General features: G+C 39.4%; 1 protein-coding gene across 1 annotated transcript in view; it reads left to right on the top strand.

Annotated features, from left to right (window-relative positions):
• The window catches only part of LOC124282423 (dmX-like protein 2), a 119,607-nt gene that overhangs the window by 8,743 nt on the left and 87,424 nt on the right, over positions 1–23,440 (top strand). Inside the window, 3 exon segments of the mRNA XM_046718414.1 lie at positions 16,589–16,714; positions 19,032–19,100; positions 21,800–21,811. Of these exon segments, the coding sequence (XP_046574370.1) occupies positions 16,589–16,714; positions 19,032–19,100; positions 21,800–21,811 (207 nt within the window).

Here is a 23,440-nt window from a genome sequence, read left to right as displayed (position 1 = left end):
GCTAGTCAGAAACTAGTAAGGGTTGTGACTTAACATGCGTCCGCTTGTCAGAAACTAGTAAGGGTTTGACTTAACATGCGTCGGCTTGTCAGAAACTAGTAAGGGTTTGACTTAACATGCGTCCGCTTGTCAGAAACTAGTAAGGGTTGTGACTTAACATGCGTCTGCTAGTCAGAAACTAGTAAGGCTTGTGACTTAACATGCGTCCTCTTGTCAGAAACTAGTAAGGGTTTGACTTAACATGCGTCCGCTTGTCAGAAACTAGTAAGGGTTTGACTTAACATGCGTCTGCTTGTCAGAAACTAGTAAGGGTTGTGACTTAACATGCGTCTGCTAGTCAGAAACTAGTAAGGGTTGTGACTTAACATGCGTCTGCTTGTCAGAAACTAGTAAGGGTTTGACTTAACATGCGTCGGCTTGTCAGAAACTAGTAAGGGTTGTGACTTAACATGCGTCTGCTTGTCAGAAACTAGTAAGGGTTGTGACTTAACATCGTCCGCTTGTCAGAAACTAGTAAGGGTTGTGACTTAACATGCGTCGGCTTGTCAGAAACTAGTAAGGGTTGTGACTTAACATGCGTCTGCTTGTCAGAAACTAGTAAGGGTTGTGACTTAACATGCGTCGGCTTGTCAGAAACTAGTAAGAGTTGTGACTTAACATGCGTCTGCTAGTCAGAAACTAGTAAGGGTTGTGACTTAACATGCGTCCTGCTTGTCAGAAACTAGTAAGGGTTTGACTTAACATCGTCTGCTTGTCAGAAACTAGTAAGGGTTGTGACTTAACATGCGTCTGCTAGTCAGAAACTAGTAAGGGTTGTGACTTAACATGCGTCTGCTAGTCAGAAACTAGTAAGGGTTGTGACTTAACATGCGTCTGCTAGTCAGAAACTAGTAAGAGTTGTGACTTAACATCGTCCTGCTTGTCAGAAACTAGTAAGGGTTGTGACTTAACATGACGTCTGCTTGTCAGAAACTAGTAAGGGTTGTGACTTAACATGCGTCCTGCTTGTCAGAAACTAGTAAGGGTTGTGACTTAACATGCGTCCGCTTGTCAGAAACTAGTAAGGGTTTGACTTAACATCGTCGGCTTGTCAGAAACTAGTAAGGGTTGTGACTTAACATCGTCCTGCTTGTCAGAAACTAGTAAGGGTTGTGACTTAACATGCGTCCTGCTTGTCAGAAACTAGTAAGGGTTGTGACTTAACATGCGTCCTGCTTGTCAGAAACTAGTAAGGGTTGTGACTTAACATGCGTCTGCTTGTCAGAAACTAGTAAAGGGTTGTGACTTAACATGCGTCTGCTTGTCAGAAACTAGTAAGGGTTGTGACTTAACATGCGTCTGCTTGTCAGAAACTAGTAAGGGTTGTGACTTAACATGCGTCTGCTAGTCAGAAACTAGTACAGGTTGTGACTTAACATGCGTCCGCTTGTCAGAAACTAGTAAGGGTTTGACTTAACATGCGTCCTCTTGTCAGAAACTAGTAAGGGTTTGACTTAACATGCGTCCGCTTGTCAGAAACTAGTAAGGGTTGTGACTTAACATCGCGCCCTCTTGTCCAGAAACTAGGGTTTGTCAGAAACTAGTAAGGGTTGTGACTTAACATGCGTCTGCTAGTCAGAAACTAGTAAGGGTTGTGACTTAACATGCGTCCGCTTGTCAGAAACTAGTAAGGGTTGTGACTTAACATGCGTCTGCTAGTCAGAAACTAGTAAGGGTTGTGACTTAACATGCGTCTGCTAGTCAGAAACTAGTAAGGGTTGTGACTTAACATGCGTCTGCTTGTCAGAAACTAGTAAGGGTTTGACTTAACATGCGTCCGCTTGTCAGAAACTAGTAAGGGTTGTGACTTAACATGCGTCTGCTAGTCAGAAACTAGTAAGGGTTGTGACTTAACATGCGTCTGCTAGTCAGAAACTAGTAAGGGTTGTGACTTAACATGCGTCTGCTAGTCAGAAACTAGTAAGGGTTGTGACTTAACATGCGTCTGCTAGTCAGAAACTAGTAAGAGTTGTGACTTAACATGCGTCCTCTTGTCAGAAACTAGTAAGGGTTTGACTTAACATGCGTCTGCTAGTCAGAAACTAGTAAGAGTTGTGACTTAACATGCGTCTGCTAGACAGAAACTAGTAAGGGTTGTGACTTAACATGCGTCCTCTTGTCAGAAACTAGTAAGGGTTGTGACTTAACATGCATCTGCTAGTCAGAAACTAGTAAGAGTTGTGACTTAACATGCGTCTGCTAGTCAGAAACTAGTAAGGGTTGTGACTTAACATGCGTCCTCTTGTCAGAAACTAGTAAGGGTTGTGACTTAACATGCATCTGCTAGTCAGAAACTAGTAAGGGTTTGACTTAACATGCGTCGGCTTGTCAGAAACTAGTAAGGGTTTGACTTAACATGCGTCCGCTTGTCAGAAACTAGTAAGGGTTTGACTTAACATGCGTCGGCTTGTCAGAAACTAGTAAGAGTTGTGACTTAACATGCGTCTGCTAGACAGAAACAAGTACAGGTTGTGACTTAACATACATCTGCTAGTCAGAAACTAGTACAGGTTGTGACTTAACATACATCTGCTAGTCAGAAACTAGTAAGAGTTGCGACTTAACATACATCTGCTTGTCAGAAACTAGTAAGAGTTGTGATTTAACATGTGTCGGCTTGTCAGAAACGACTAAGGGTCCTGACTTAACAATAACATGTTTCTGCTTGTCAGAAACTAGTAAGTGTTGCAACTTTATGTGCGTCTGCTTGTCAGAAACTAGTGACAGTTTGGAAGAACTGGTGATATTTCCTTACAGACGACAAACTGTACCATTAGATAGATGGCAGTTCTGAAGCATGTGGACCTCACTCATGTGGACCTGTAAAAATATGGTTTCTCATCTGCATGTCCTATGTTCTCAGTTTGTGAATGGAATTGTGAATGTTTGAGGAGGTATTTTGAGGGGTAGGTAGGAGATGGTGTGCCAAACATGTAATATCCCTTGAAATGTCGAGTGTATGCAAGTAGGTCCATTCAACAAGCTTTTAGCATGGCTCTGCCTGTCAGATCTAAGGCCACATCACCACTAGACTAGCTGACGTCGCTGTTTCTTTTGTTGTACCCACTACTTGTTCTCAGGCAACACTGATGACTGTTAGAGACTTGTTGGGGGATGGTATTGTGACTTTCCCCATCCTCCATGTTTATGTAATGGCCAGCTTTTGTCGCCTGTCGTGCATCGTTTGTCCTGAAAAGCTGTTGGACTGATCAATCTGAAATTAAACACCTCCACACACATGAAGATATGGAAATCTGTTCATTGGGTTGGATACAGATTTTAAAATATAAAAACCTTGCCAACCATGTGGAAACACATAAAAGCATACATATTAACGCCATTTTTTCAGATATTATATGAAAATGAAGATACAGGGCATTCACGAGTTGTTTGCATGAGGGCGTGAACACATGTAACCATAGTAACAGGTATTTTTTCAGAATTGTATTATTTGACCTTGATTTAACCTGCAGTTGCAGTTGTATGTTTCAGGCTGTTAGAGTCCTGGGCCCCGTTCTTCAAAGCGATCGTAGCGCTACGATAGTTGTAAGCGTATGTTAAAGTATGGGAGTTACGATCATCTTAGCGCTACGATTGCTTTGAGGAACGGGGCCCTGTATTATGTGAGTGTTTATGTGTTCAGAGGTGTATATATCATCAGAAATTTGATGGTTACAGTGCAACCGCAACTTCAGTTTAGACACAGAAACGAGCAGATTGTATGTAAGGCCTTTGTGCATTGAGGTTTGGGATATTTTTTTGAAGCCATCTTGCAGCATGCTGCTAACTCCAAAACATTTCATGTCTCATTCTGTCACGTGATGTGAATGTCTGTCATTCTGATGTGTGCAAAAACCCCTTGGCACAATATCTCTAGTTCAACCCTTGAAGCTTTTCCAGGAGTTGCCCCTCAGATCTTTAACATTGAAGGATTAAGTGCTTCAAGTTCAACGTTTTCTGCTACGCTTCCATATTAAACATGTTGAAGCAAGTATGTAAATGCTCGGTCCATTTCATTTGAAAACATCATGCTATGTCATGCTTGTGAGAGCTGACTAAACTGGGTACTGGGTATTGTAACATAGCGTGTACCAAGATGATCATGTCCATTGTGATAGGGTTTCTTGTTGATATGACCTTTCAAGGACAGAAATATTCAGGACTCGATTAAAAGAAATATTCTCAAGCACGACGTTAAACCCAATTTCACCTCACCTCACCTAAAATTTCATGAACAGTAAGTCCTTCAGTCACTGCTCATACAGTCATCAGAGTCACTCTTCTAAGTCAGTTCCTCATCATTCTGTTTTCCAGCTGAAGTCTCAAAAATTGACTTGCAAGTTAGACTAATAACTAGGTTGCACTTTGTAATATTGGGTTGCACCAGTGCAAGTATCAAATCATGAAATCAAGCCCTGATATTAATGAATCTGTGTTTGTTTAACTTCCTTTGGGTAGTACACATTGTTAAAAGCCTGCACATGCATAGTTTTCTGGTGGCAAATGCTGAGTAGGATGGGTTATCTAATCTTGAAATTCAGTGTTTTCTTTAGAGTAATTTTATGCAACACGTGATCACTGTAGAAAACTGAATAGAGATAAGTTTTCTATTTTTAGTGTTGGACCTCAATGGTAATTCTTGTGTGCTACTATAGCCAAACTTTAAGATAAATATATACATAATGAACATGGATTGGACAATCCCTGTAGTCTAATAACTTTTCTTCCTTCCACAAGCGATAGCTAGCTTATAGATTTAGTCGACATTGTATGATTCATATACACTGATAATTCTGTGCACATTTTGATGGATTTCTTAATCTGTGGCATTTGTGACTCCAGCTACAAATGTTATTGATTTGAAGGAATTTTGTACTTGATTTCGTACACAAGGCCAGAGTGCACCAGAAAAATTATTTGTTCCCTAATCACAGGGGAATTAAACATGATGACCACACAGCGCTGATTGATGTTTTGGTATTATGACTCTCCCTAGACCCATTGAGAGACAAACAATCATTACTAAGTTGGTTTGTTCCCTCGGATGTGCACATGTGTGGGTTTGTGTAGCATGGAATCTTTCACAGACAAGTCATATGTTTTTAGAGAACAATTGTTTCTTTGTGGGGCGGTGGGGTAGCCTTGTGGTTAAAACTTTCGTTCGTCAAGCTGAAGATCCGAGTTCGATTTCCCACATGGGTACAATGTGTAAAGCCTATTTCTGGTGTCCCCCACCACGATATTGCTGAAAATTGGAATATTGCTAAAAGCAGAGTAAAACAAAAGTTACTCACTGTTTCTTCGTCTATACAAATTGTATATGGACTTGTTTGTCACGTTCCACTATCATATGAAATGGATAAACCAGTAGATCAATCCTTGGTGCTGGTTCTTGCTGTTTTGGACACTAACAGAAGTAAATATGAAAAACCTCATCATCTGATACCAGTACAAGGACCTGTTTTTTCAAAATGATTGTAACAAAATCAGAAACCTCCAAGAAGCCATCTTCATCAAAAGATTCCAACCATTAATAAACTGTGATCAAGGCTATTGCATATCTCCCGTCTAACCATAAAGTCATCAAAGATTCCCGTCAGTCATAATCCTTTTGTTTTTATTATGGGCTTCACCTGTTAGCACTTAAACTCTGATCTTACCCATTGTGTAGTTAACTGGCTTCTCTGCTCTAATGAAACCCTAATCCAATCAACTGTAAAACCACTCCCCTGAACTTGTATGTATGCTTCTCAGTCCTTACTCGGTACATCATTGCCTTGATAATTGTGTTAGAACCTGCACTGAAACGTCCTCCTGTTATAATGAAGAAGTTGTTCCTTGTTATATTCTTGTCTTTCCTTACCACAACCTTCCTTCCTCAACCCGTGAAGGTCAGGGTTAGAATTGATCTTCAGTAACCCATGCTTGTCGTAAGAGGTGACTAACGGGATGGGGTGGTCAGGCTCGCTGACTGGGTTGACACATGTCATCTCAATTGCGTAGATCGATGCTCATGCTGTTGATCCTTGGATTGTCTGGTCCAGACTCGATTATTTACAGACCTCCGCCATTTAGCTGGAATATTGCTGAGTGCGGTATAAAACTAAACTCGCTCACTCACTCACCTTCCTTCCTCAGCAGTATTTCTAAGTTTGTTAAAGAACAAATAAACTTTTTTTTTTTTTACTCTTTTAACTATTACATATGAAAGATTTGTGGTCAGTCTTATGCGGAACACCAAATTCATTCTTTAAAAACTTGTGGTTAATTAGTACCGAGCGATTAAAAGTTGCCGAAAAGTCGCCTGCTTCACTCTCGCCCGCCAATGAAACCACAGACAGGTTACGTAACTCTGTGGCCAGAGCACTGCGGTGACGTCATATGAGGAAGGCTTTTCAGTAATTTCAGTTAGTTGTATAGAAAGACATGCCAAATAATTGCGTTGTTGTCAATTGCTCCTTGAGGTCGGGCGATGGTATCGCCATGCGCAGATTTCCACAGGATCCCGAAGTTCGTGCAAAATGGGTTATGTTTGTGAGTGCGAAGCGAGTGTTGTGGAAGCCTGAAACGATATCTTACTTGTGTTCAGATCGCTTCACGGAAGTTAAAGAATCAAAACTACTTACTAGTCGTAGTAAAATTTGTATATGATTGATGACCATAAAGATTTTCCATGACACAACATGTAACATAACGATTTCTGCCTCAGAAGCGAGGTTGTGGTCGAAGTAACAATAATACTGTAAGTACATGTAGTATTATATTGACACCCACCTCGCTTCCACGAGAGAAATTGTTATGTTATACGCTATGTCATGCAAAATCCTATTGGCCATCAATCAAATACATATTTTACTACCAGTAGAAAGTAGTTTTGATTTTGTAACTCGGTGAAAACAAACCTAAACAGCATTTATACTCAGACTGGCTGATGTTCCCGATAGGGCGCCGCCATTTTTGAAATCGTGAAGTCACGGGCTAAAGTCTGTTAGAATTAATGAGATTATGGTTTGTTTTCATCAAGTTATAAAATCAAAACTACTTTCTACTCGTAGTTAAATATGTGTTTGAATCATAACCAAAAGCATTTTGCATGACACAACTTATAACATAACGATTTCTTCCACGGAAGCGAGGTGGGGGGTTGAAGTGACAATACTGCGCGATAAATTTCTTGCTACATTCACGTGGTTAACGTGCACTCACAAGTATGTAGATACTAGTCAATGTACGTCTTTATATTTGGTCTTATAATCATAATTAGTTTATTATCATACTTGTATGCATTTTGAAACTAAATAAAAAGCAGACGATCTGCTGATACTTATAGTGCATTTATAACAGGACTGTAATATCTAGACATTTTATAATTTGCCAATGTGAATCATAATTTGCACACATACGCCCTAGTGTATGTCTCATTACACTTCATGGCCAAAACAACGATTCTGTTGAATGCTACGACAAATGAATACAAACAAAATGCAAATATTAAAATTAAAACAGATTAAATTTATAGGAACAATGTCAGGCTATTACCTTGTCCGAGGAATGTATCCATCAATATCCACAAAAACGAGTGATATGCCATTCATCTGCAGCTGTTCCAAGTAATGTGTCTTTTAACAGTCTAGTATACGAAAAAGTGATATATAGTTTCAGGTATGTCACATTGGTGTATAGTCTCATTGGTCACCAAAGATAGCACACCTGGCAACTGATTGCATAATGTCCGCCATTCTTTAAAAACGGTAATTTAGTTAGCCAATAATGAGCAATCAATCACTGTATTGGCGGTTAATCCTTTGAAGGAAGGACGTTGTTTTTACTCAGACACAGACACGACAGAGTGTATTCAGTATAGATTAGTAAATCTACATACATAAACACTACCTTTTGACAAATCCGCTGTGTAAGATAAAAGTAATTAATCAATCAGCGTGTTATCGGTTAATCCTTTGATCGATGTTTATAATGTTGAATATTTACTCCAGACACAAGAAATGCCAAATGGGAACCTTTGTCGGGTAATCTAAGTGTGTTACCACTAATTATACCTGTTATAAATTCATTAACTGACCATCAAGTGAATGATGACAAATAACGTGTAGGTTTATACCACCTAACACCGGTTACAACGATGAGTATTAATTGCTGTATTGCATGTGAAAACTTATGGGCCAACACTGTTTTGAGAATACAAACAGAACTTCATTGTTACATAAGAAATACATATAAGCATTTGCTGTGTGCTAAAACTGTGTGTACCTATTTACCTAAGTAAAATTTCAGATTCTTCTAGCAATGGCAAAATAGGGTTGTTTAATTTACCGATTCAAATAAATCAAATGTCAATTTTTAATATAACGTAATAGACGTCATATTTTTACATGACATGATTAAATATCGAGGTAAAAAAACACAGAAATGGGATCAATTTGGATCAGTCATTATACAAATAAGGCCTAACGACACCAAGCGATTTTGACAGAATCGTCTATGAAAACAATTTGTAACTCGGAAACTAGGCAAAGCAGGAGACAAAAGTATATGACAGAAGATTGTGAGAACATATAGCTTTCATTTTCCACAACAGTTGTCACGATTTCAGGTTTATCCAAACCTGTAAACAAGATAATTTACCCCCTGAAATGTACATGAATTCTGCATCAGCCCTCATAGCTATTCCTCATATGACGTCACAGAGACGCCCCGCTCTGATTGGTTGAAATTTCGTTCGCGGGTGAGAGTTGTGCACTGTTGTCAAAAGGTCGATTTAAGTTGATTAAAGATCGAAGTGAGTAGTTTTAATGACGGGGTTTCATTTATAGCGATGCCAGTTAGTGATTTATGTATTTGTACCCCCCTAGAGTATATGTGAGTATATGTGAGTATAAGTAAAAGGTTTAGAATTGTTGTTGAGTAATAATCAAGCCAAGGCTAAAGGCAGTGGGTCTTATCCAGTTCATATTGGCCTTGTGGTCTGTCTCTGATTTCTGGACTAGTGGCCATGTTGAACCCTGCAGTTATAACTTCAGAAGCTAGCCTAAAGCTGAATTGGGTTCACTTGAGTGAGCACAGCTTATTTTCGTCCACGTTAGAACAGCAAATTAACAAAAAAATGATGTTAACTAGCCAAGTTCAGGCTTGTAGTGTCAAATGTTTTTACACAAGATGAGATACAGTACATCACTGTCAAGACAAACAGCAAGTGATGACAACCATGATGATTGTCATTCACTTGCTTGTGGCATAAAGGTCCAAACATGTATTCTGGTCGTTACTACCCACTTGGTGTAAACCGAGCGTGTAAACATTGTTAAAACCTGAGCTTTTATGATAATAATTTGACCAGACTTGATATGACTTCTGCATATGTGCATTCTTATACTTCCTTTTAGAGGTCAAGGTCATCTGATGTCTTCAGGACACAAACCTTCGGAGTATGAACAAAGCTATATTTTTTTAATACTAACTGTCAGTGGCTGAAATGAATATTAAAATCATTGAAATTATATGCCTTGTAAAGTGCTTGTCAAAATGTAGTTACTTCACAGCTTATATCTAAGCTTGCTTAGAAGCCAATATTTGGTTCAATGACTGCAGCACATCATGAGAAATTGTCAGTATAGATAAGCAATATATACACAAAGAAACAACCTGCCGTTCACTGCTAAAAGCAGAACCAAAATGAAGAAGTAGTAATAATGCTTAGTTAGAAATTATTGTTGTACTTCATCTAAAAAAATGCATTCTTTAAAAGAGGTTTACATTTGAATTCTAAAAATTTAAGAAATTTTAATGATCCTAATGTTAAACAAATATTTTACCTTTTTCTAAATTTGCCTGCCAAGAGACACTAAGTTAACAATCCTGGATAAATCTGACCTATTTGTGCTCTATCTTCCATATTAGTCATAACCATACTTATGCAGTGGGGAGAGAAAAACTGCTGTCAGTTTTCTTTTGTACTGTTTGTTTGTGGAAATGCACTGATATGTGATTCACCATGTGTGTCGTGTGTGTTGTGCTGGAGGCTGTGAGCTGACTTCTGTTTTTGAGTGCAGCAGAGGGCTCATCTATCATCTTTTGAGGGATTGAGGACCTGATGGAGTCCTGTCGTCTATTGTCTTCAGATTGTGGAGGCATACGATTATGAACGGGACTGATATGAATAGTTAGATCCTGGTCACCAGCATTTTGTCAGTACTGCTATATCACCTATCTCAACAAGATTTTTTTTGTTTTATTCATCAGTCTGCCCTGCCCACATTTTGCCTTTTTGTTTGTGTTAATACTGTCTGGGCTCAACAGTTTTTTTGAGGCTACAAGGCGCGTAATGTGGCTTTCAGCTTGATTTTATCATATTCACTAATATATGTGAACTTGCTTGACTGAACAGAATCTTACAAGACTCTGGATTCAGACAAGTAGCTGAAGTCACACACTTTGATATGAGTGCTGTTATTAGTTGATTTGTCTTGACTGAAAGAACTTTTTACAAGACCTGTTTTAATGTAGTGGCTAATATGGCAGTCATGTTTAATATCAACCCAGGAACTAGCACAGTAATTATACAGAAACTAGCCCAGGAATTAGCACAGGCACTATGCAGGAATGATACAGGATATATACAGGAACAAACGCAGAAACTATGCATGAACTATAAAGGATATATGCAGGAATGATTTAGGATATTAAAGGAACTAACACAGAAAGTATACAGGAATTTATACAGGATATATACAGGAACTAATGCAGGATATTGAAGGAACTAACACAAAAGAAACTATACAGGAACTAATACAGGAACTATACAGGATATATACAAGAACTAATACATCATATATACAGGAACAATACAGGATATATACAGGAACTCATGCAGGATATATACAGGAACTAATACAAGATATATACAGGAACTAATACAGGATAGGATATATACAGGAACTTTACAGGATATATACAGGAACTCAAATAGGATATATACAGGAACTCATACAGGATATATACAGGAACTAACACAGGAATGCTTACAGGATATATGCAAGAAGTAATACAGGTCATATATACAGGAACTAGTACAGGATATATACAAGAACTAATACAGGATATATACAGAAACTTTACAGGATATATACAGGAACTATACAGGATATATATATATATAGGAATTATACAGGATATATACTGGAGTGAGTGAGTGAGTTTAGTTATATGCTGCTCTCAGCAAGATTCTTGGTATATGGCGGCAGTCTGTGATCAGACAATTCAGTGATCCAGTGATCTACAGCATGAGCATCGATCTGCGCAATTGGGAACAGATGACATGTGTCAACCAAGTCAGCGAGCCTGACTACCCGATCCTGTTAGTCGTCTCTTACGACAAGCATGGGTTACTGAAGGCCAATATTCTGGCCTGGACCTTCATGGGTATATAAAGGAACTAATACAGAAACTATACTGCAACTATCACAGAAGCTATGCAGGAATTAACACATGCACTATTCAGGAACTGTTAATCTGAAGATGTCCTCAAACTGTCCTGAACTGATGGCTTCAATATCAACATGAACTGGCTTGGAATGCCAGAAACAATGGAATTACAAATGGCAGCAGCAGGTGCTTGATATTTTGACGTGTTTGCACAGTGGGACAAGGATCAGTCTTCTGTACCTCATGCTTGTTGTTAGTACTGACTAAAACTGGTTTGGTTTGAACAAGTGTGACACATCTTAACAATTTCCACCCTTCCCCAGCAATGTTTGTGGCATTTAGGTTATGTCCCTATGCTTTTTCTCCTACTGGAGAGTTATTTTCTGTCTACCATATTACTAGCATTTGCTTTGAACAAAATGGTGAAATTCCAGCCAAATTAGGAAGGGTGGAAATGGGACTCTTATAGTCACTAAACTCCCTTGCTTTATGAAGATGTGTGTCATATGGCACATAATGGTTGCCATGGAACCCAGTGTGCAAGTCTTGAGTAGTTGAAGTCCATGCCATCAACCACTATACATGTATGTAGTCTGTTTGCAGTGAAAATGTACCAATGAATTTCACTTTAAACAAGAAAGTAAATTGAATAAAGTGAAATTAAGATTGCGAATCCTCCAATTGAGCGTTATTATTGGTTTGTATTACAAGGGTGTATGCACATTACATGAAACACCGAGAACAAGTTGGGTTGGTCTAAGTTTACGCTCATCACGTACCGCACGTGCATTTGTTTCACTGTTCCAACTACTGTGCTTACCCCCTTGTAATACAAACCAATAATAGCGATTTGAATCTATGATCGTTTGTTAAACAACTTTTATCCTAAGATGAATAAAATTCTGAGATTCAAAGGTTCAATTGGCAAGGTAATATTATGAAGATTCGCAATCTTAATTTCACCTTATTTGATTTACTTTCTTGTTTAAAGTGAAATTAATCGGTACGTTTTCACTGCAAATAGACTATAGTCACCTGTCCAGGGCCAAGATTTTCAAAGCTCTCTTAGTGCTAAGATAGTGATAAGTTAATGCTAATGTATGGCACTTACAACTATTGTAGCGCTAAGAGAGCCTAAAAAATCTAGGCCCTGGTCTACATTGTTTACAAGATGGATCTTTGATGTAGCTGTTCATTGCTGGTTATGGCAAAAAAAGGGAAGAAACATTCACTCGCTCAAAAAAATTGTAATCAGCACAGGAATTTGTAAGTTACACTTTGGGGGTTGATAAACAACACGGTGTGGCTGAAATTGAAAATGACATATTTTTCAATATCAAATTGTTTCTTCATAAAGAAGTTTTATTCAGCTTGGGCGACTTGGTGATCTGTATTATTTCTTTGTGCCACACGCTAAGATGTGTACTTCCTCAGGTCATGGTCTGGAGGTGTCTACAGCCACTTCCTCCAGTACATGGTCTGGAGGTGTCTGCAGTTACTTCCTCTAGTACATGGTCTGGAATTGTCTGCAGTCACTTCCTCTTGTACATGGTCTGGAGGTGTCCGCAGTCACTTCCTCTAGGATGTGGTCTTGAGGTGTCCGCAGTCACTTCCCCCAGTACATGGTCTGGAGGTGTCTGCAGTCACTTCCTCTAGTACATGGTCTGGAGGTGTCTGCAGTCACTTCCTCTAGGATGTGGTCTGGAGGTGTCTGCAGTCACTTCCTCTAGGATGTGGTCTGGAGGTGTCTGCAGTCACTTCCTCTGGGATGTGGTCTGGAGGTGTCTGCAGTCACTTCCTCTAGGATGTGGTCTGGAGGTGTCTGCAGTCACTTCCTCTAGTACATGGTCTGGAGGTGTCTGCAGTCACTGCCTTTAGGATGTGGTCTGGAGGTGTCTGCAGTTGCCACCTCTAGGATGTGGTCTTGAGGTGTCTGCAGTCACTTCCTGTAGGATGTGGTCTTGAGGTGTCCACAGTCACTTCCTCTAGGATGTGGTCTTGAGGTGTCCACAGTCACTTCCTCTAGGATGTGGTCTTGAGGTGTCTGCAGTCACTTCCTCTAGGATGTGGTCTGGAGGTGTCTGCAGTCACTTCCTCTAGGATGTGGTCTGGAGGTGTCTGCAGTCACTTCCTCTAGGATGTGGTCTGGAGGTGTCTGCAGTCACTGCCTTTAGGATGTGGTCTGGAGGTGTCTGCAGTTGCCGCCTCTAGTACATGGTCTGGAGGTGTCTGCAGTCACTTCCTGTAGGATGTGGTCTTGAGGTGTCCACAGTCACTTCCTCTAGGATGTTGTCTGGAGGTGTCTGCAGTCACTTCCTCTAGGATGTGGTCTGGAGGTGTCTGCAGTCACTTCCTCTAGTACATGGTCAGAAGGTGTCTGCAGTCACTGCCTTTAGGATGTGGTCTTGAGGTGTCTGCAGTTGCCGCCTCTAGTAAATGGTCTGGAGGTGTCTGCAGTCACTTCCTGTAGGATGTGGTCTTGAGGTGTCCACAGTCACTTCCTCTAGGATGTGGTCTTGAGGTGTCCACAGTCACTTCCTCTAGGATGTGGTCTGGAGGTGTCTGCAGTCACTTCCTCTAGGATGTGGTCTGGAGGTGTCTGCAGTCACTTCCTCTAGGATGTGGTCTGGAGGTGTCTGCAGTCACTTCCTCTAGGATGTGGTCTGGAGGTGTCTGCAGTCACTTCCTCTAGGATGTGGTTTGGAGGTGTCCACAGTCACTTCCTCTAGGATGTGGTCTTGAGGTGTCCACAGTCACTTCCTCTAGGATGTGGTCTGGAGGTGTCTGCAGTCACTTCCTCTAGGATGTGGTCTGGAGGTGTCTGCAGTCACTTCCTCTAGGATGTGGTCTTGAGGTGTCTGCAGACCCTTCCTCTAGGATGTGGTCTTGAGGTGTCTGCAGTCACTTCCTCTAGGATGTGGTTTGGAGGTGTCCACAGTCACTTCCTCTAGGATGTGGTCTGGAGGTGTCCACAGTCACTTCCTCTAGGATGTGGTCTGGAGGTGTCCACAGTCACTTCCTCTAGGATGTGGTCTTGAGGTGTCTGCAGTCACTTCCTCTAGGATGTGGTCTTGAGGTGTCTGCAGTCACTTCCTCTAGGATGTGGTTTGGAGGTGTCCACAGTCACTTCCTCTAGGATGTGGTCTTGAGGTGTCCACAGTCACTTCCTCTAGGATGTGGTCTGGAGGTGTCTGTAGTCACTGTCTCTAGGATGTGGTCTGGTGGTGTCTGGAGTCACTTCCTCTAGGATGTGGTCTGGAGGTGTCTGTAGTCACTGTTTCTAGGATGTGGTCTGGAGGTGTCTGGAGTCACTTCCTCTAGGATGTGGTCTGGAGGTGTCTGGAGTCACTTCCTCTAGGATGTGGTCTGGAAGTGTCTGCAGTCACATCCTCTAGGATGTGGTCTGGAGGTGTCTGCAGTCACTTCCTCTAGGATGTGGTCTTGAGGTGTCTGGAGTCACTTCCTCTAGGATGTGGTCTGGAGGTGTCTGCAGTCACTTCCTGTAGGATGTGGTCTGGAGGTGTCTGCAGTCACTTCCCGTAGGATGTTGTCTTGAGGTGTCTGCAGTCACTTCCTCTAGGATGTGGTCTGGAGGTGTCTGCAGTTACTGCCTCACTGTTGCTTATAGACTAGTTCTTCAGTCTGCACAGAACAGCTTATAGGAATACTTTGAAAATCAGCAGTATTGAAGTCACAATTGATTGTTTGGTTCCAATTCCTTAAAGCAAATACCATCAGCTTTAACCTTTGATGAAAAGGCGGTATTCAAGACAAGTAATAGGCTTGCATTAATCATTGTTAATTTGAACTCCGCTAATGACTATTTGAGCACCGTCGTTTTCAAAATCAATATGGTATACTTTCACAGGAGGCTGTTGGACAAGGTATTAAAGATCAATACTATTATTTTTGGCTGATCATTAATAAGTTACGGCCTTGTTTAACCCAAGGCCATTTCTCTTCTCTCGTTTTCCTTCGTGCCATCTTCACTTCCGCTCAGTAATGGAGCCTAATTGTGTCATAGAAGCCACCAGTTTGGTTGTGGGAGAATGCCCTTTCTCCTCCTATTATTAAGCAGCCAAGTGGGAAATTGTGCAGTGCCTGTGTTTTATTGGTCACACTGTTAGTCTCCCCTTGTTGAAATTAGCCACTGGTCTGTCTGTGTGGGTTCTGTACGAGCTGAAGGAATGGACCTGATTGATTCACAATGAGAAAAGTTGTCAGTCAAAGCTAGACGAGTGTAGATCCTCCATTACGCTTCAAGTCCCATAGGGGTTTGCACAGGGATCTTGACAAGTGGACCAACTGTCCATGTAAGATTTATATTTGCTCGGTTCAAATTACTATTGGTTTAAGCTGTATAGTTTGATTAACATTATTAAAATATGTGCTGGTGTATATTGTTTTATTATATATTTGTTTATGAAAAAGAGTTAGCTTCTCACACGTTATAATTTTGGATTTCAGATTATAAATGATGAAGATCCTTTGAGAAAAAAATTGTACTAATTGAAATACATGTATGTGTAATAACTTTTATTGTGACTGCTCTAAGATAATACTCTTAACAGGTAACAGGGAATGTTGATTTACAATGGTTACTCATGACTAATCAAACAATAATTGGTCGCTGCCAGTTACTATGGACCTGCAAAGATCCAGGTTAGAATTGGTCTTCGGCAACCCATGCTTGTCTTAAGAGGCGACGAGATCGGGTGGTCAGACTTGCTGACATGTCATTTTATCCCAATTGCCTAGATCGATGCTCATGATGATGATCACTGGACTGTCTGGTCAAGACTTGATTGTTTACAGACTGCCGCCATATAGCTGAATATTGATGAGTGGGATGTTAAGCAAAAGAAAAATAATAATCCAGTTACAATGGAGTAGATGGTTGGATGACATTTAACCTCAGTGGAATAGAAATTACAATCTTGTTTCACATAAAGTCAAAAACATTACATATCTGTGAATGAGAACAATAATTTTTTATTTGATAATATTGGACTCTAATATTTTGATTCTTTTGCATTTTTAATCAACTATTTTTGCAAAATTATGATAACTTGATATTGTTATGAAGAATCTGTTGTTTGCTTGTTTCCAGGCATATGCTGCAGGGTGCAACATTGTTATACTAGCCAGCAACTTTGAGAGGGTACAGATCATCCCTGGGGTCTCCCATGGCAACATCAAAGTCAGCTGCATCGACTGCTCAACCGACACGGGCAAGGTACGATATGATTCACCTGTACTTACCATATTTAATAATGGGAGATACTTTGTTTCAAAAGAAAATACACATTCTCCAAACATTCTGTACATTGTGATTCTCTTTTTTGTACTGTGTGGGTATTGTATTGTTGGATGTTTTCAAGCAAATCTGTGAAAATAGGGCTGCAGCGAATCCGTTATGAGGTGGATATGATACATATCACGAATACTGGGTGACGAATATGAATATTGGGTAATGAATAAAATATCAATATTAATGTATTATTCAATATATTTTGTGAAACAATCACAAAATGTATTGTTTGACATGTTCTGACCCATGTTGACAGTGTTAATTATTCATGACAATGACCAGTGACCACATTCAAACTGACCATACAAGAGTGCTGGCTCTTTCCATGCCTGGCTTGGATATTCCGGTATTTCATTTCGCACCTCTGATGTTAATAGATAACAAATTTGATGTTAATAAATAACAAATTTGATGTTAATAAATAACAAATTCAAGTAAAAACACTCCTTTTACAGTGTTCACGAATAGCGTCAGACCCTCAGACAAATCCGGCAGATTTGCTGTCGTCTGATGGAAGTAAACAACCTGCAGACACCAGTGTCTGACTGTATATTTCACAATGACTTTGACTGAAGTTGTTATATGTGAGGGGCAGTGGGGTAGCCTAGTGGTTAAAGCGTTCGCTCGTCACGCCGAAGACCCGGGTTCGATTTCCCACATGGGTACAATGTGTGAAGCCTATTTCTGGTGTCCCCCGCCGTGATATTGCTGGAATATTGCTAAAAGCGGCGTAAAACTGAACTCACTCACTCACTCATGTGACATGTCATACTTGTTTGCTGTTTATAAATTTTATGTTTGTTAATAATTTCAATGCCAATTATAAGAAATGTTTAATCTGAAATGTGTGTTTAATCTTTATTCTATGGGTCCTGTGAATTTTCAGTGGGTCAGACAGACATCTGAAACTTACAGGACCCAATGTCCTGTTACTTTTAAATACCATTAGTGAACACTTTAAAAAATCATTAATATTTGATTGTTGTGATCACGAATAATGAATTGAGTTCATGAAAGGGAGTGAAGCATAACAGGCCTTGTGTGGAACATGATGTATCAACTACAGTGATAATGAATGATAGAATAACCATTTACTGGGGGTATGGAGAACAGTTACCTTGGATGACTGAAATTTATTGAAGAATGTCAAATGGGCAGCTTGTCACATGTGACAATGAATATTGTATCCATCACCTGACAAATGTTGAACTTGTATGGATTATACATGTTGAATCTTGTTGTACATCTTATTGTGATTAAGTGTATCTCTACAGTACTTGAAAAATAGTGTCTAGCTAAAATGTTACTGGAGGCAAAGGTAACCCAGTTAATTGAAGTGTCATATTTGAGGAGCAAAGTTTGCCCCCTAAGCATGCCAGAAACATATCATTATTGGTTTGAGTTCCAGATCAGCTCTGTACCATACCCATGATGCATGTGTGTTTCACTGAAATGGTGACCTGCATTACTTTTGTCTTTAGGGGCGGTGGGGTAGCCCAGTGGTTAAAGCTATCACTCGTCATGCCAAAGACCCAGGGTTCAATCCCCCAAATGGGTACAATATGTGAAGCCCATTTCTGGTGTCCCCTGCTGTGATATTGCTGGAATATTGCTAAAGCGGCTTTAAACCAACCTCACTCACTCACTCACTCACTACTGTTGTCCTTCCTCCCACATCAAGCTGATATGCCCTGATATAACTGAAGTGTTGCAAGTCCTGTAGCAAAAACCTGTTGACTTCACTCTTCACCCTCTGGACATATATTGGCACATGTGATCTGTAAGTCCTTGTAGGTCTCTGTGGCAGTATGTGTAAGTCCTTGTAGGTCTCTGTGGCAGTATGTGTAAGTCCTTGTAGGTCTCTGTGGCAGTATGTGTAAGTCCTTGTAGGTCTCTGTGGCAGTATGTGTAAGTCCTTGTAGGTCTCTGTGGCAGTATGTTTAGCCCAGTTGGTAAAGCATGTTGTTACCATGTCAAAGACTTTGGTTTGATTCCCCATGGATAAATTGTGTGAAGACCAGTTCTGGTGTTCCCTATGATATGGGGCTGTGGGGTAGCCTCTTGGTTAAAGTGTTCGCTCGTCACACTGAAGACCTGGGTTTTATTCCCCAGTTGGGTATAATGTGTGAAGCCTATTTCTGATGTCCCCACCTTGATATTGCTATAGTAGTATATTACGAAACATGATCTGTAGAAACTTATTGCTAACTCTCTGGTTACTTATATATGTCTTTATCTTCAGATTGCAGCCAGCTATGGCAGGAAAGTCCATATATTTGAACCAACTCCTCTGATTCACGAAAGTCAGCATGTAAGTAGCCTTAAATATTAAGGGACACTGTATATTAATGACACATGGTGCATATAATATCTTCACTTATCTAAAGAGCACCTGTTGATATAGTTACAGATCAGTGTTAGAAGTTAATGACGTCCATGGTGTTTATGACTTTATTGTTGGAAAATGACATACCCTAAATATTTTAGTTTTATCATTTAGACAATGGCAAGGATTCCAATCTCATAAAAAAACAGATTGTGACATTTGAAAATCTGCGGGAGGTCATGTCAGCCAATTGTTCTTTGTGAATGAACAAGTCTGATTTTTGTGTGTTGGAAAAATGGGCAGTTCCACATGAAAAAAATAAAGGCCATGCTATTATGTAGTTGTGAATATTTTATACCCCATGATGTTTTAGTGCTTTTGCATCTGCACATAGATTGGCACACTGTCATGGGACTTTTTGTTTTGTTAAGGTCAAAATTTCCAAACTGAGATGATAAAGAAGCAAAAGCTGAATAATTTTTGAAAAATAATAATCTTGTTCGGATAAAAAATCTCAACATCATTTATTTAGAATGGGCATCAGAGAGTCACCTGATGCAAGCACTTATGTAGGGGTGTCATGGATCTGTTTTTTAAGAGATTGACAGGGGTTCCTAATTTCAAACACTGACTTTACTATGCGTGTACATATCTGCATGGATATGTATACATATCAGGTATATTTGATGTTCAACACAATTGTGTCGAAAATCACTTCAAAAGACACAACTTTACTTGCATGGATCATTAGCACTGTAGGGTTGGTATTTTTTTTTTACATGTAGTCCATCACTCAAACATTGAAGACCATTCGGTGACGATATGTAGATGTCTGTCTGGTGGGCGGTTGGTATCACAGACATTCATTGATTTGAAAACATTATTTATTCATTGATATAGGGAGTGGACCTGGGCTAGTTGTTAGGAAATGATTGCCTCACAAGATGCTTTCTAACAACATGAACAAGGTTCTTGAGAAAACTTAGAGGCTATTGCATGTAGTCTTACAGTCATGCACCATTCACTTACTTAGTTGTTAATGTGTAGCTTAGGTCTTAGGCCTTCTAGGTTTGAAAAATTAATACCAATTGTCCGAGACTAACAATATTCAGGAAGGATCAGGGATATTTCCCTGTGGACTATCATTTTTACCATTAATTAGAATCATTTTTGTGGACTTAATTAAATTCCAGGGGTGACCTTCATAAATCATTAAAACTGGCCATTAAATTCATGGTGCCTTGTCTTGGTTATTTATGTTGTAAATACATGTAGTTAGTTAAAATGTATGGAAGGTGTCTCAGTTAATGGTTTCACTGCAGTAGACATTTTAGTAAACTGAATGACAGAAGAAGGTATTTAATAAGCAGGATAACTTTAATGATCTGATGATCACTTGCTATTGTACCAATTCCTGTAACCCATGACGATATGGGTTAGAACAGGTGTTCAGCAACCCATGCTTGTCGTAAGAGGCGACTAACAAGATCGGATGGTCAGGCTCGCTGACTTGGTTGACACATGTCATTGTATCCTAACTGCGTAGATCGATGCTCATGTTGTTGGTCACTGGATTGTCTGGTCCAGACTCGATTATTTACAGACCGCCGCCATTTAGTGGAATATTGAGGAGTAAGGCATTAAACAACAACGAGCAAGCAAACAAAAAATTCCTGTTTCTGGTTTCTTGGTTTCTGTTTTCAAGTCATTCCCATGTAAGCAAGGGAGACAATAGAGAATTTGGGCATTACTTGTACATGGTCTCTTGAACTGTTGTTGAACCAAATTAATATTGTAGATAGCCATAAGGTACAAGGACGTGTCAAGTATATGTTATACAAGAAAATGTTGACTGGTACATGTGTACAAAGGTCCTTGATAGTTTTTTGTATAATGTACCTATCGTTATGTTTGTGGTGGAATGCTCCCATCACTGAACCACCATTACAGTATAAGAGTTTGCTCAATCAGTTCCACTGTAATAGTGTTTTTGATTAAATGATTGTGTAAAATGGTATGGTTAGAGACCGTTCATAATTTATGGCCAGGGGGGGTGATGATGATTTTTATGGAGAAGCATGTACAATGTGAATGACCCTCCCTAAAATTCATGTACAAAGTAAGTGGATCCCCTGCATGTCATGTACAAAATCAATGACCCCCTCTCCCTTCCAATATTTTTTAAGCATAATTTTAAATATTTTTATACACAAAATTGCTGACCCCCTAGAAACATGTGTATAAAATTGATGACCCCCCTACCTCCCCAGAACAAAATGGGTGACCCCCTCCTTAAAATCATCATCAGCCCCCTTGCAATAAATTAAGAACGGTCCCTTTGACCTTTTTAGAATTGGTTTACAGATCAGCTGACCAGAAATCAAATCAAAACTCAAATAAAAAACAACATTATTTCATTCAGTTCAACGGATGACAAATAGTTGTTCAACATTCAAAAATGATTCCCAAGTTTATGTTAAACTGGATAAGCAAGGAGACCCCAATTTCCATCACTGCACAAAGGCAACATGTTTAGATACATTAGAAATGTAAATCTGAAATATTTGTGTTTCATCCTTTCATAATAAAAACTGTAAACCATGACATACTAGCCAGGTGTTAGTTTAGCCATGTACACCTGTCTTACACTACACCATGTTATTGTGTTTGTTCTTTTCCTTCAGGGACATACAAAGGTTTGTGTGTTTGTTTTGCTGGTTTTCCTGCGTTAGCATGAGTCTTTATCAAGTTCATGTCCTCCCATCAAGAAATCACTACTGTTTATATATATACACACTTTTAATCATATTTGGCCTGTGCATTTAGTTTTTCTTACACTTTCATCCCAGTCATTTTATTGTGGTTTGGTTTCTCAAACCAACAGAAAGAGCTACCTGATAGTTGATTTTCTTATCTTTCTAATATATGTAGAGAAACAAAGGAACATAGGAAAATTCAAGTGTTCCTTTAATATTTTCTAGTTTTCATCACCAGCTTTGAATAGGGCTGTGGTGATGAAAACTGGAATATAATAAAGGAACGCTTGAATTTTCCTGTGTTCCTTTGTTTCTCTGGGTATATTTTTCAATATTGCTGTTAATGCAAGATTTGAAGGATCTTATGCAAGTTCTTTATATGTATTTACTCTGTTTGTTAGTCTTATAATCAATACTGCATGTGGAATTGCAAAATCTTGACTCAGAAGAAGTACATAGCATGAATATGGCTTGAATCCTTCAAAGCTAGAAAGTGTTATGAATGGTAAAAGTTAGATTGTATTTTCTACTTTGCATTTTTAAAAATATATAGTTCTATATAGTCAGTTATTTACAGACAGCCGCCATATAGTTGCAATATTGCTGAGTGTTAAACGACAAACAAACTTGTGAATTATGTTTCCCAAACATATTATATTCCCTGTCATATTATCAACCACTGGCTTGCCTGGCCCGGACCAAACTATTTTCTGACTACTGAATTTTAACCGAATATTGGGGAAAATGCACAAAAAGACGACACTTGTCATACATAGGATGGACAGGCTGACAAGGGACCAATGTTACCATGACAACACTACCACTGTGCATCCCTGCTTTCTGCACTCACCTGATATATAGGACCACAGCCAATACACTACAGCCAGAAATCACATTAACATTACTAACTGCTAATATTGTTACCTTATACACATGACAGATTATATTTTTCATGTACTGGTATGTTTTTTGCCAATATAAAATTTGAAAGCGTTATGGTATATCTATTATTGTTTCCACATATACACTAACATTGTTATTGACTGTGTAAATGATAGATATGAGATTATCATGATGGTACATGTTAGGTATTCTTGTCTGTTGATTATTGTAGAGGACAATGATCAGACCCTATTAAAATTGACAAGTTCAGTTGAATTTCATACTGGCAATACCCATGAAGATCCTAGCAAGAAACTCGGGCCTTTTGTAAAAGGTGACTAACAGGATCGGGTGGTCAGGCTCACTGACTTGGATGATGCTTGTCATTGTAATCCAGTTGAGTAGATTGATGCTCATGATATCACTCACTGGATTTTCTGGTCCACGCTACATTATTTACAAACCGCTATAATACAGCTGGAAGATTGCAGAGAGCAGTGTTAAACAGCAAACAAACACACCTAATTATGGCGTAAACATTCCCTCTAGATTATGGTTGCCTTATTCCAGTGGTTTCCAGAGACACATACAGAAATGAAAATGAAAAAACAATTTAACACTAAGTCTAATTATAACTGGCAACCTTTAAGAGAACTTGCTGTTTTCGAATAAGGAATATAAAAGTAC

This window comes from Haliotis rubra, unplaced genomic scaffold, assembly GCF_003918875.1.
Source record: "Haliotis rubra isolate DU_JTF1 unplaced genomic scaffold, ASM391887v1 Scf3, whole genome shotgun sequence".
NCBI classification, from domain to species: domain Eukaryota; kingdom Metazoa; phylum Mollusca; class Gastropoda; order Lepetellida; family Haliotidae; genus Haliotis; species Haliotis rubra.
The sequence above is the reverse complement of the archived record's forward strand: the minus strand, read 5'-3'. Positions and strand labels throughout refer to the sequence as shown.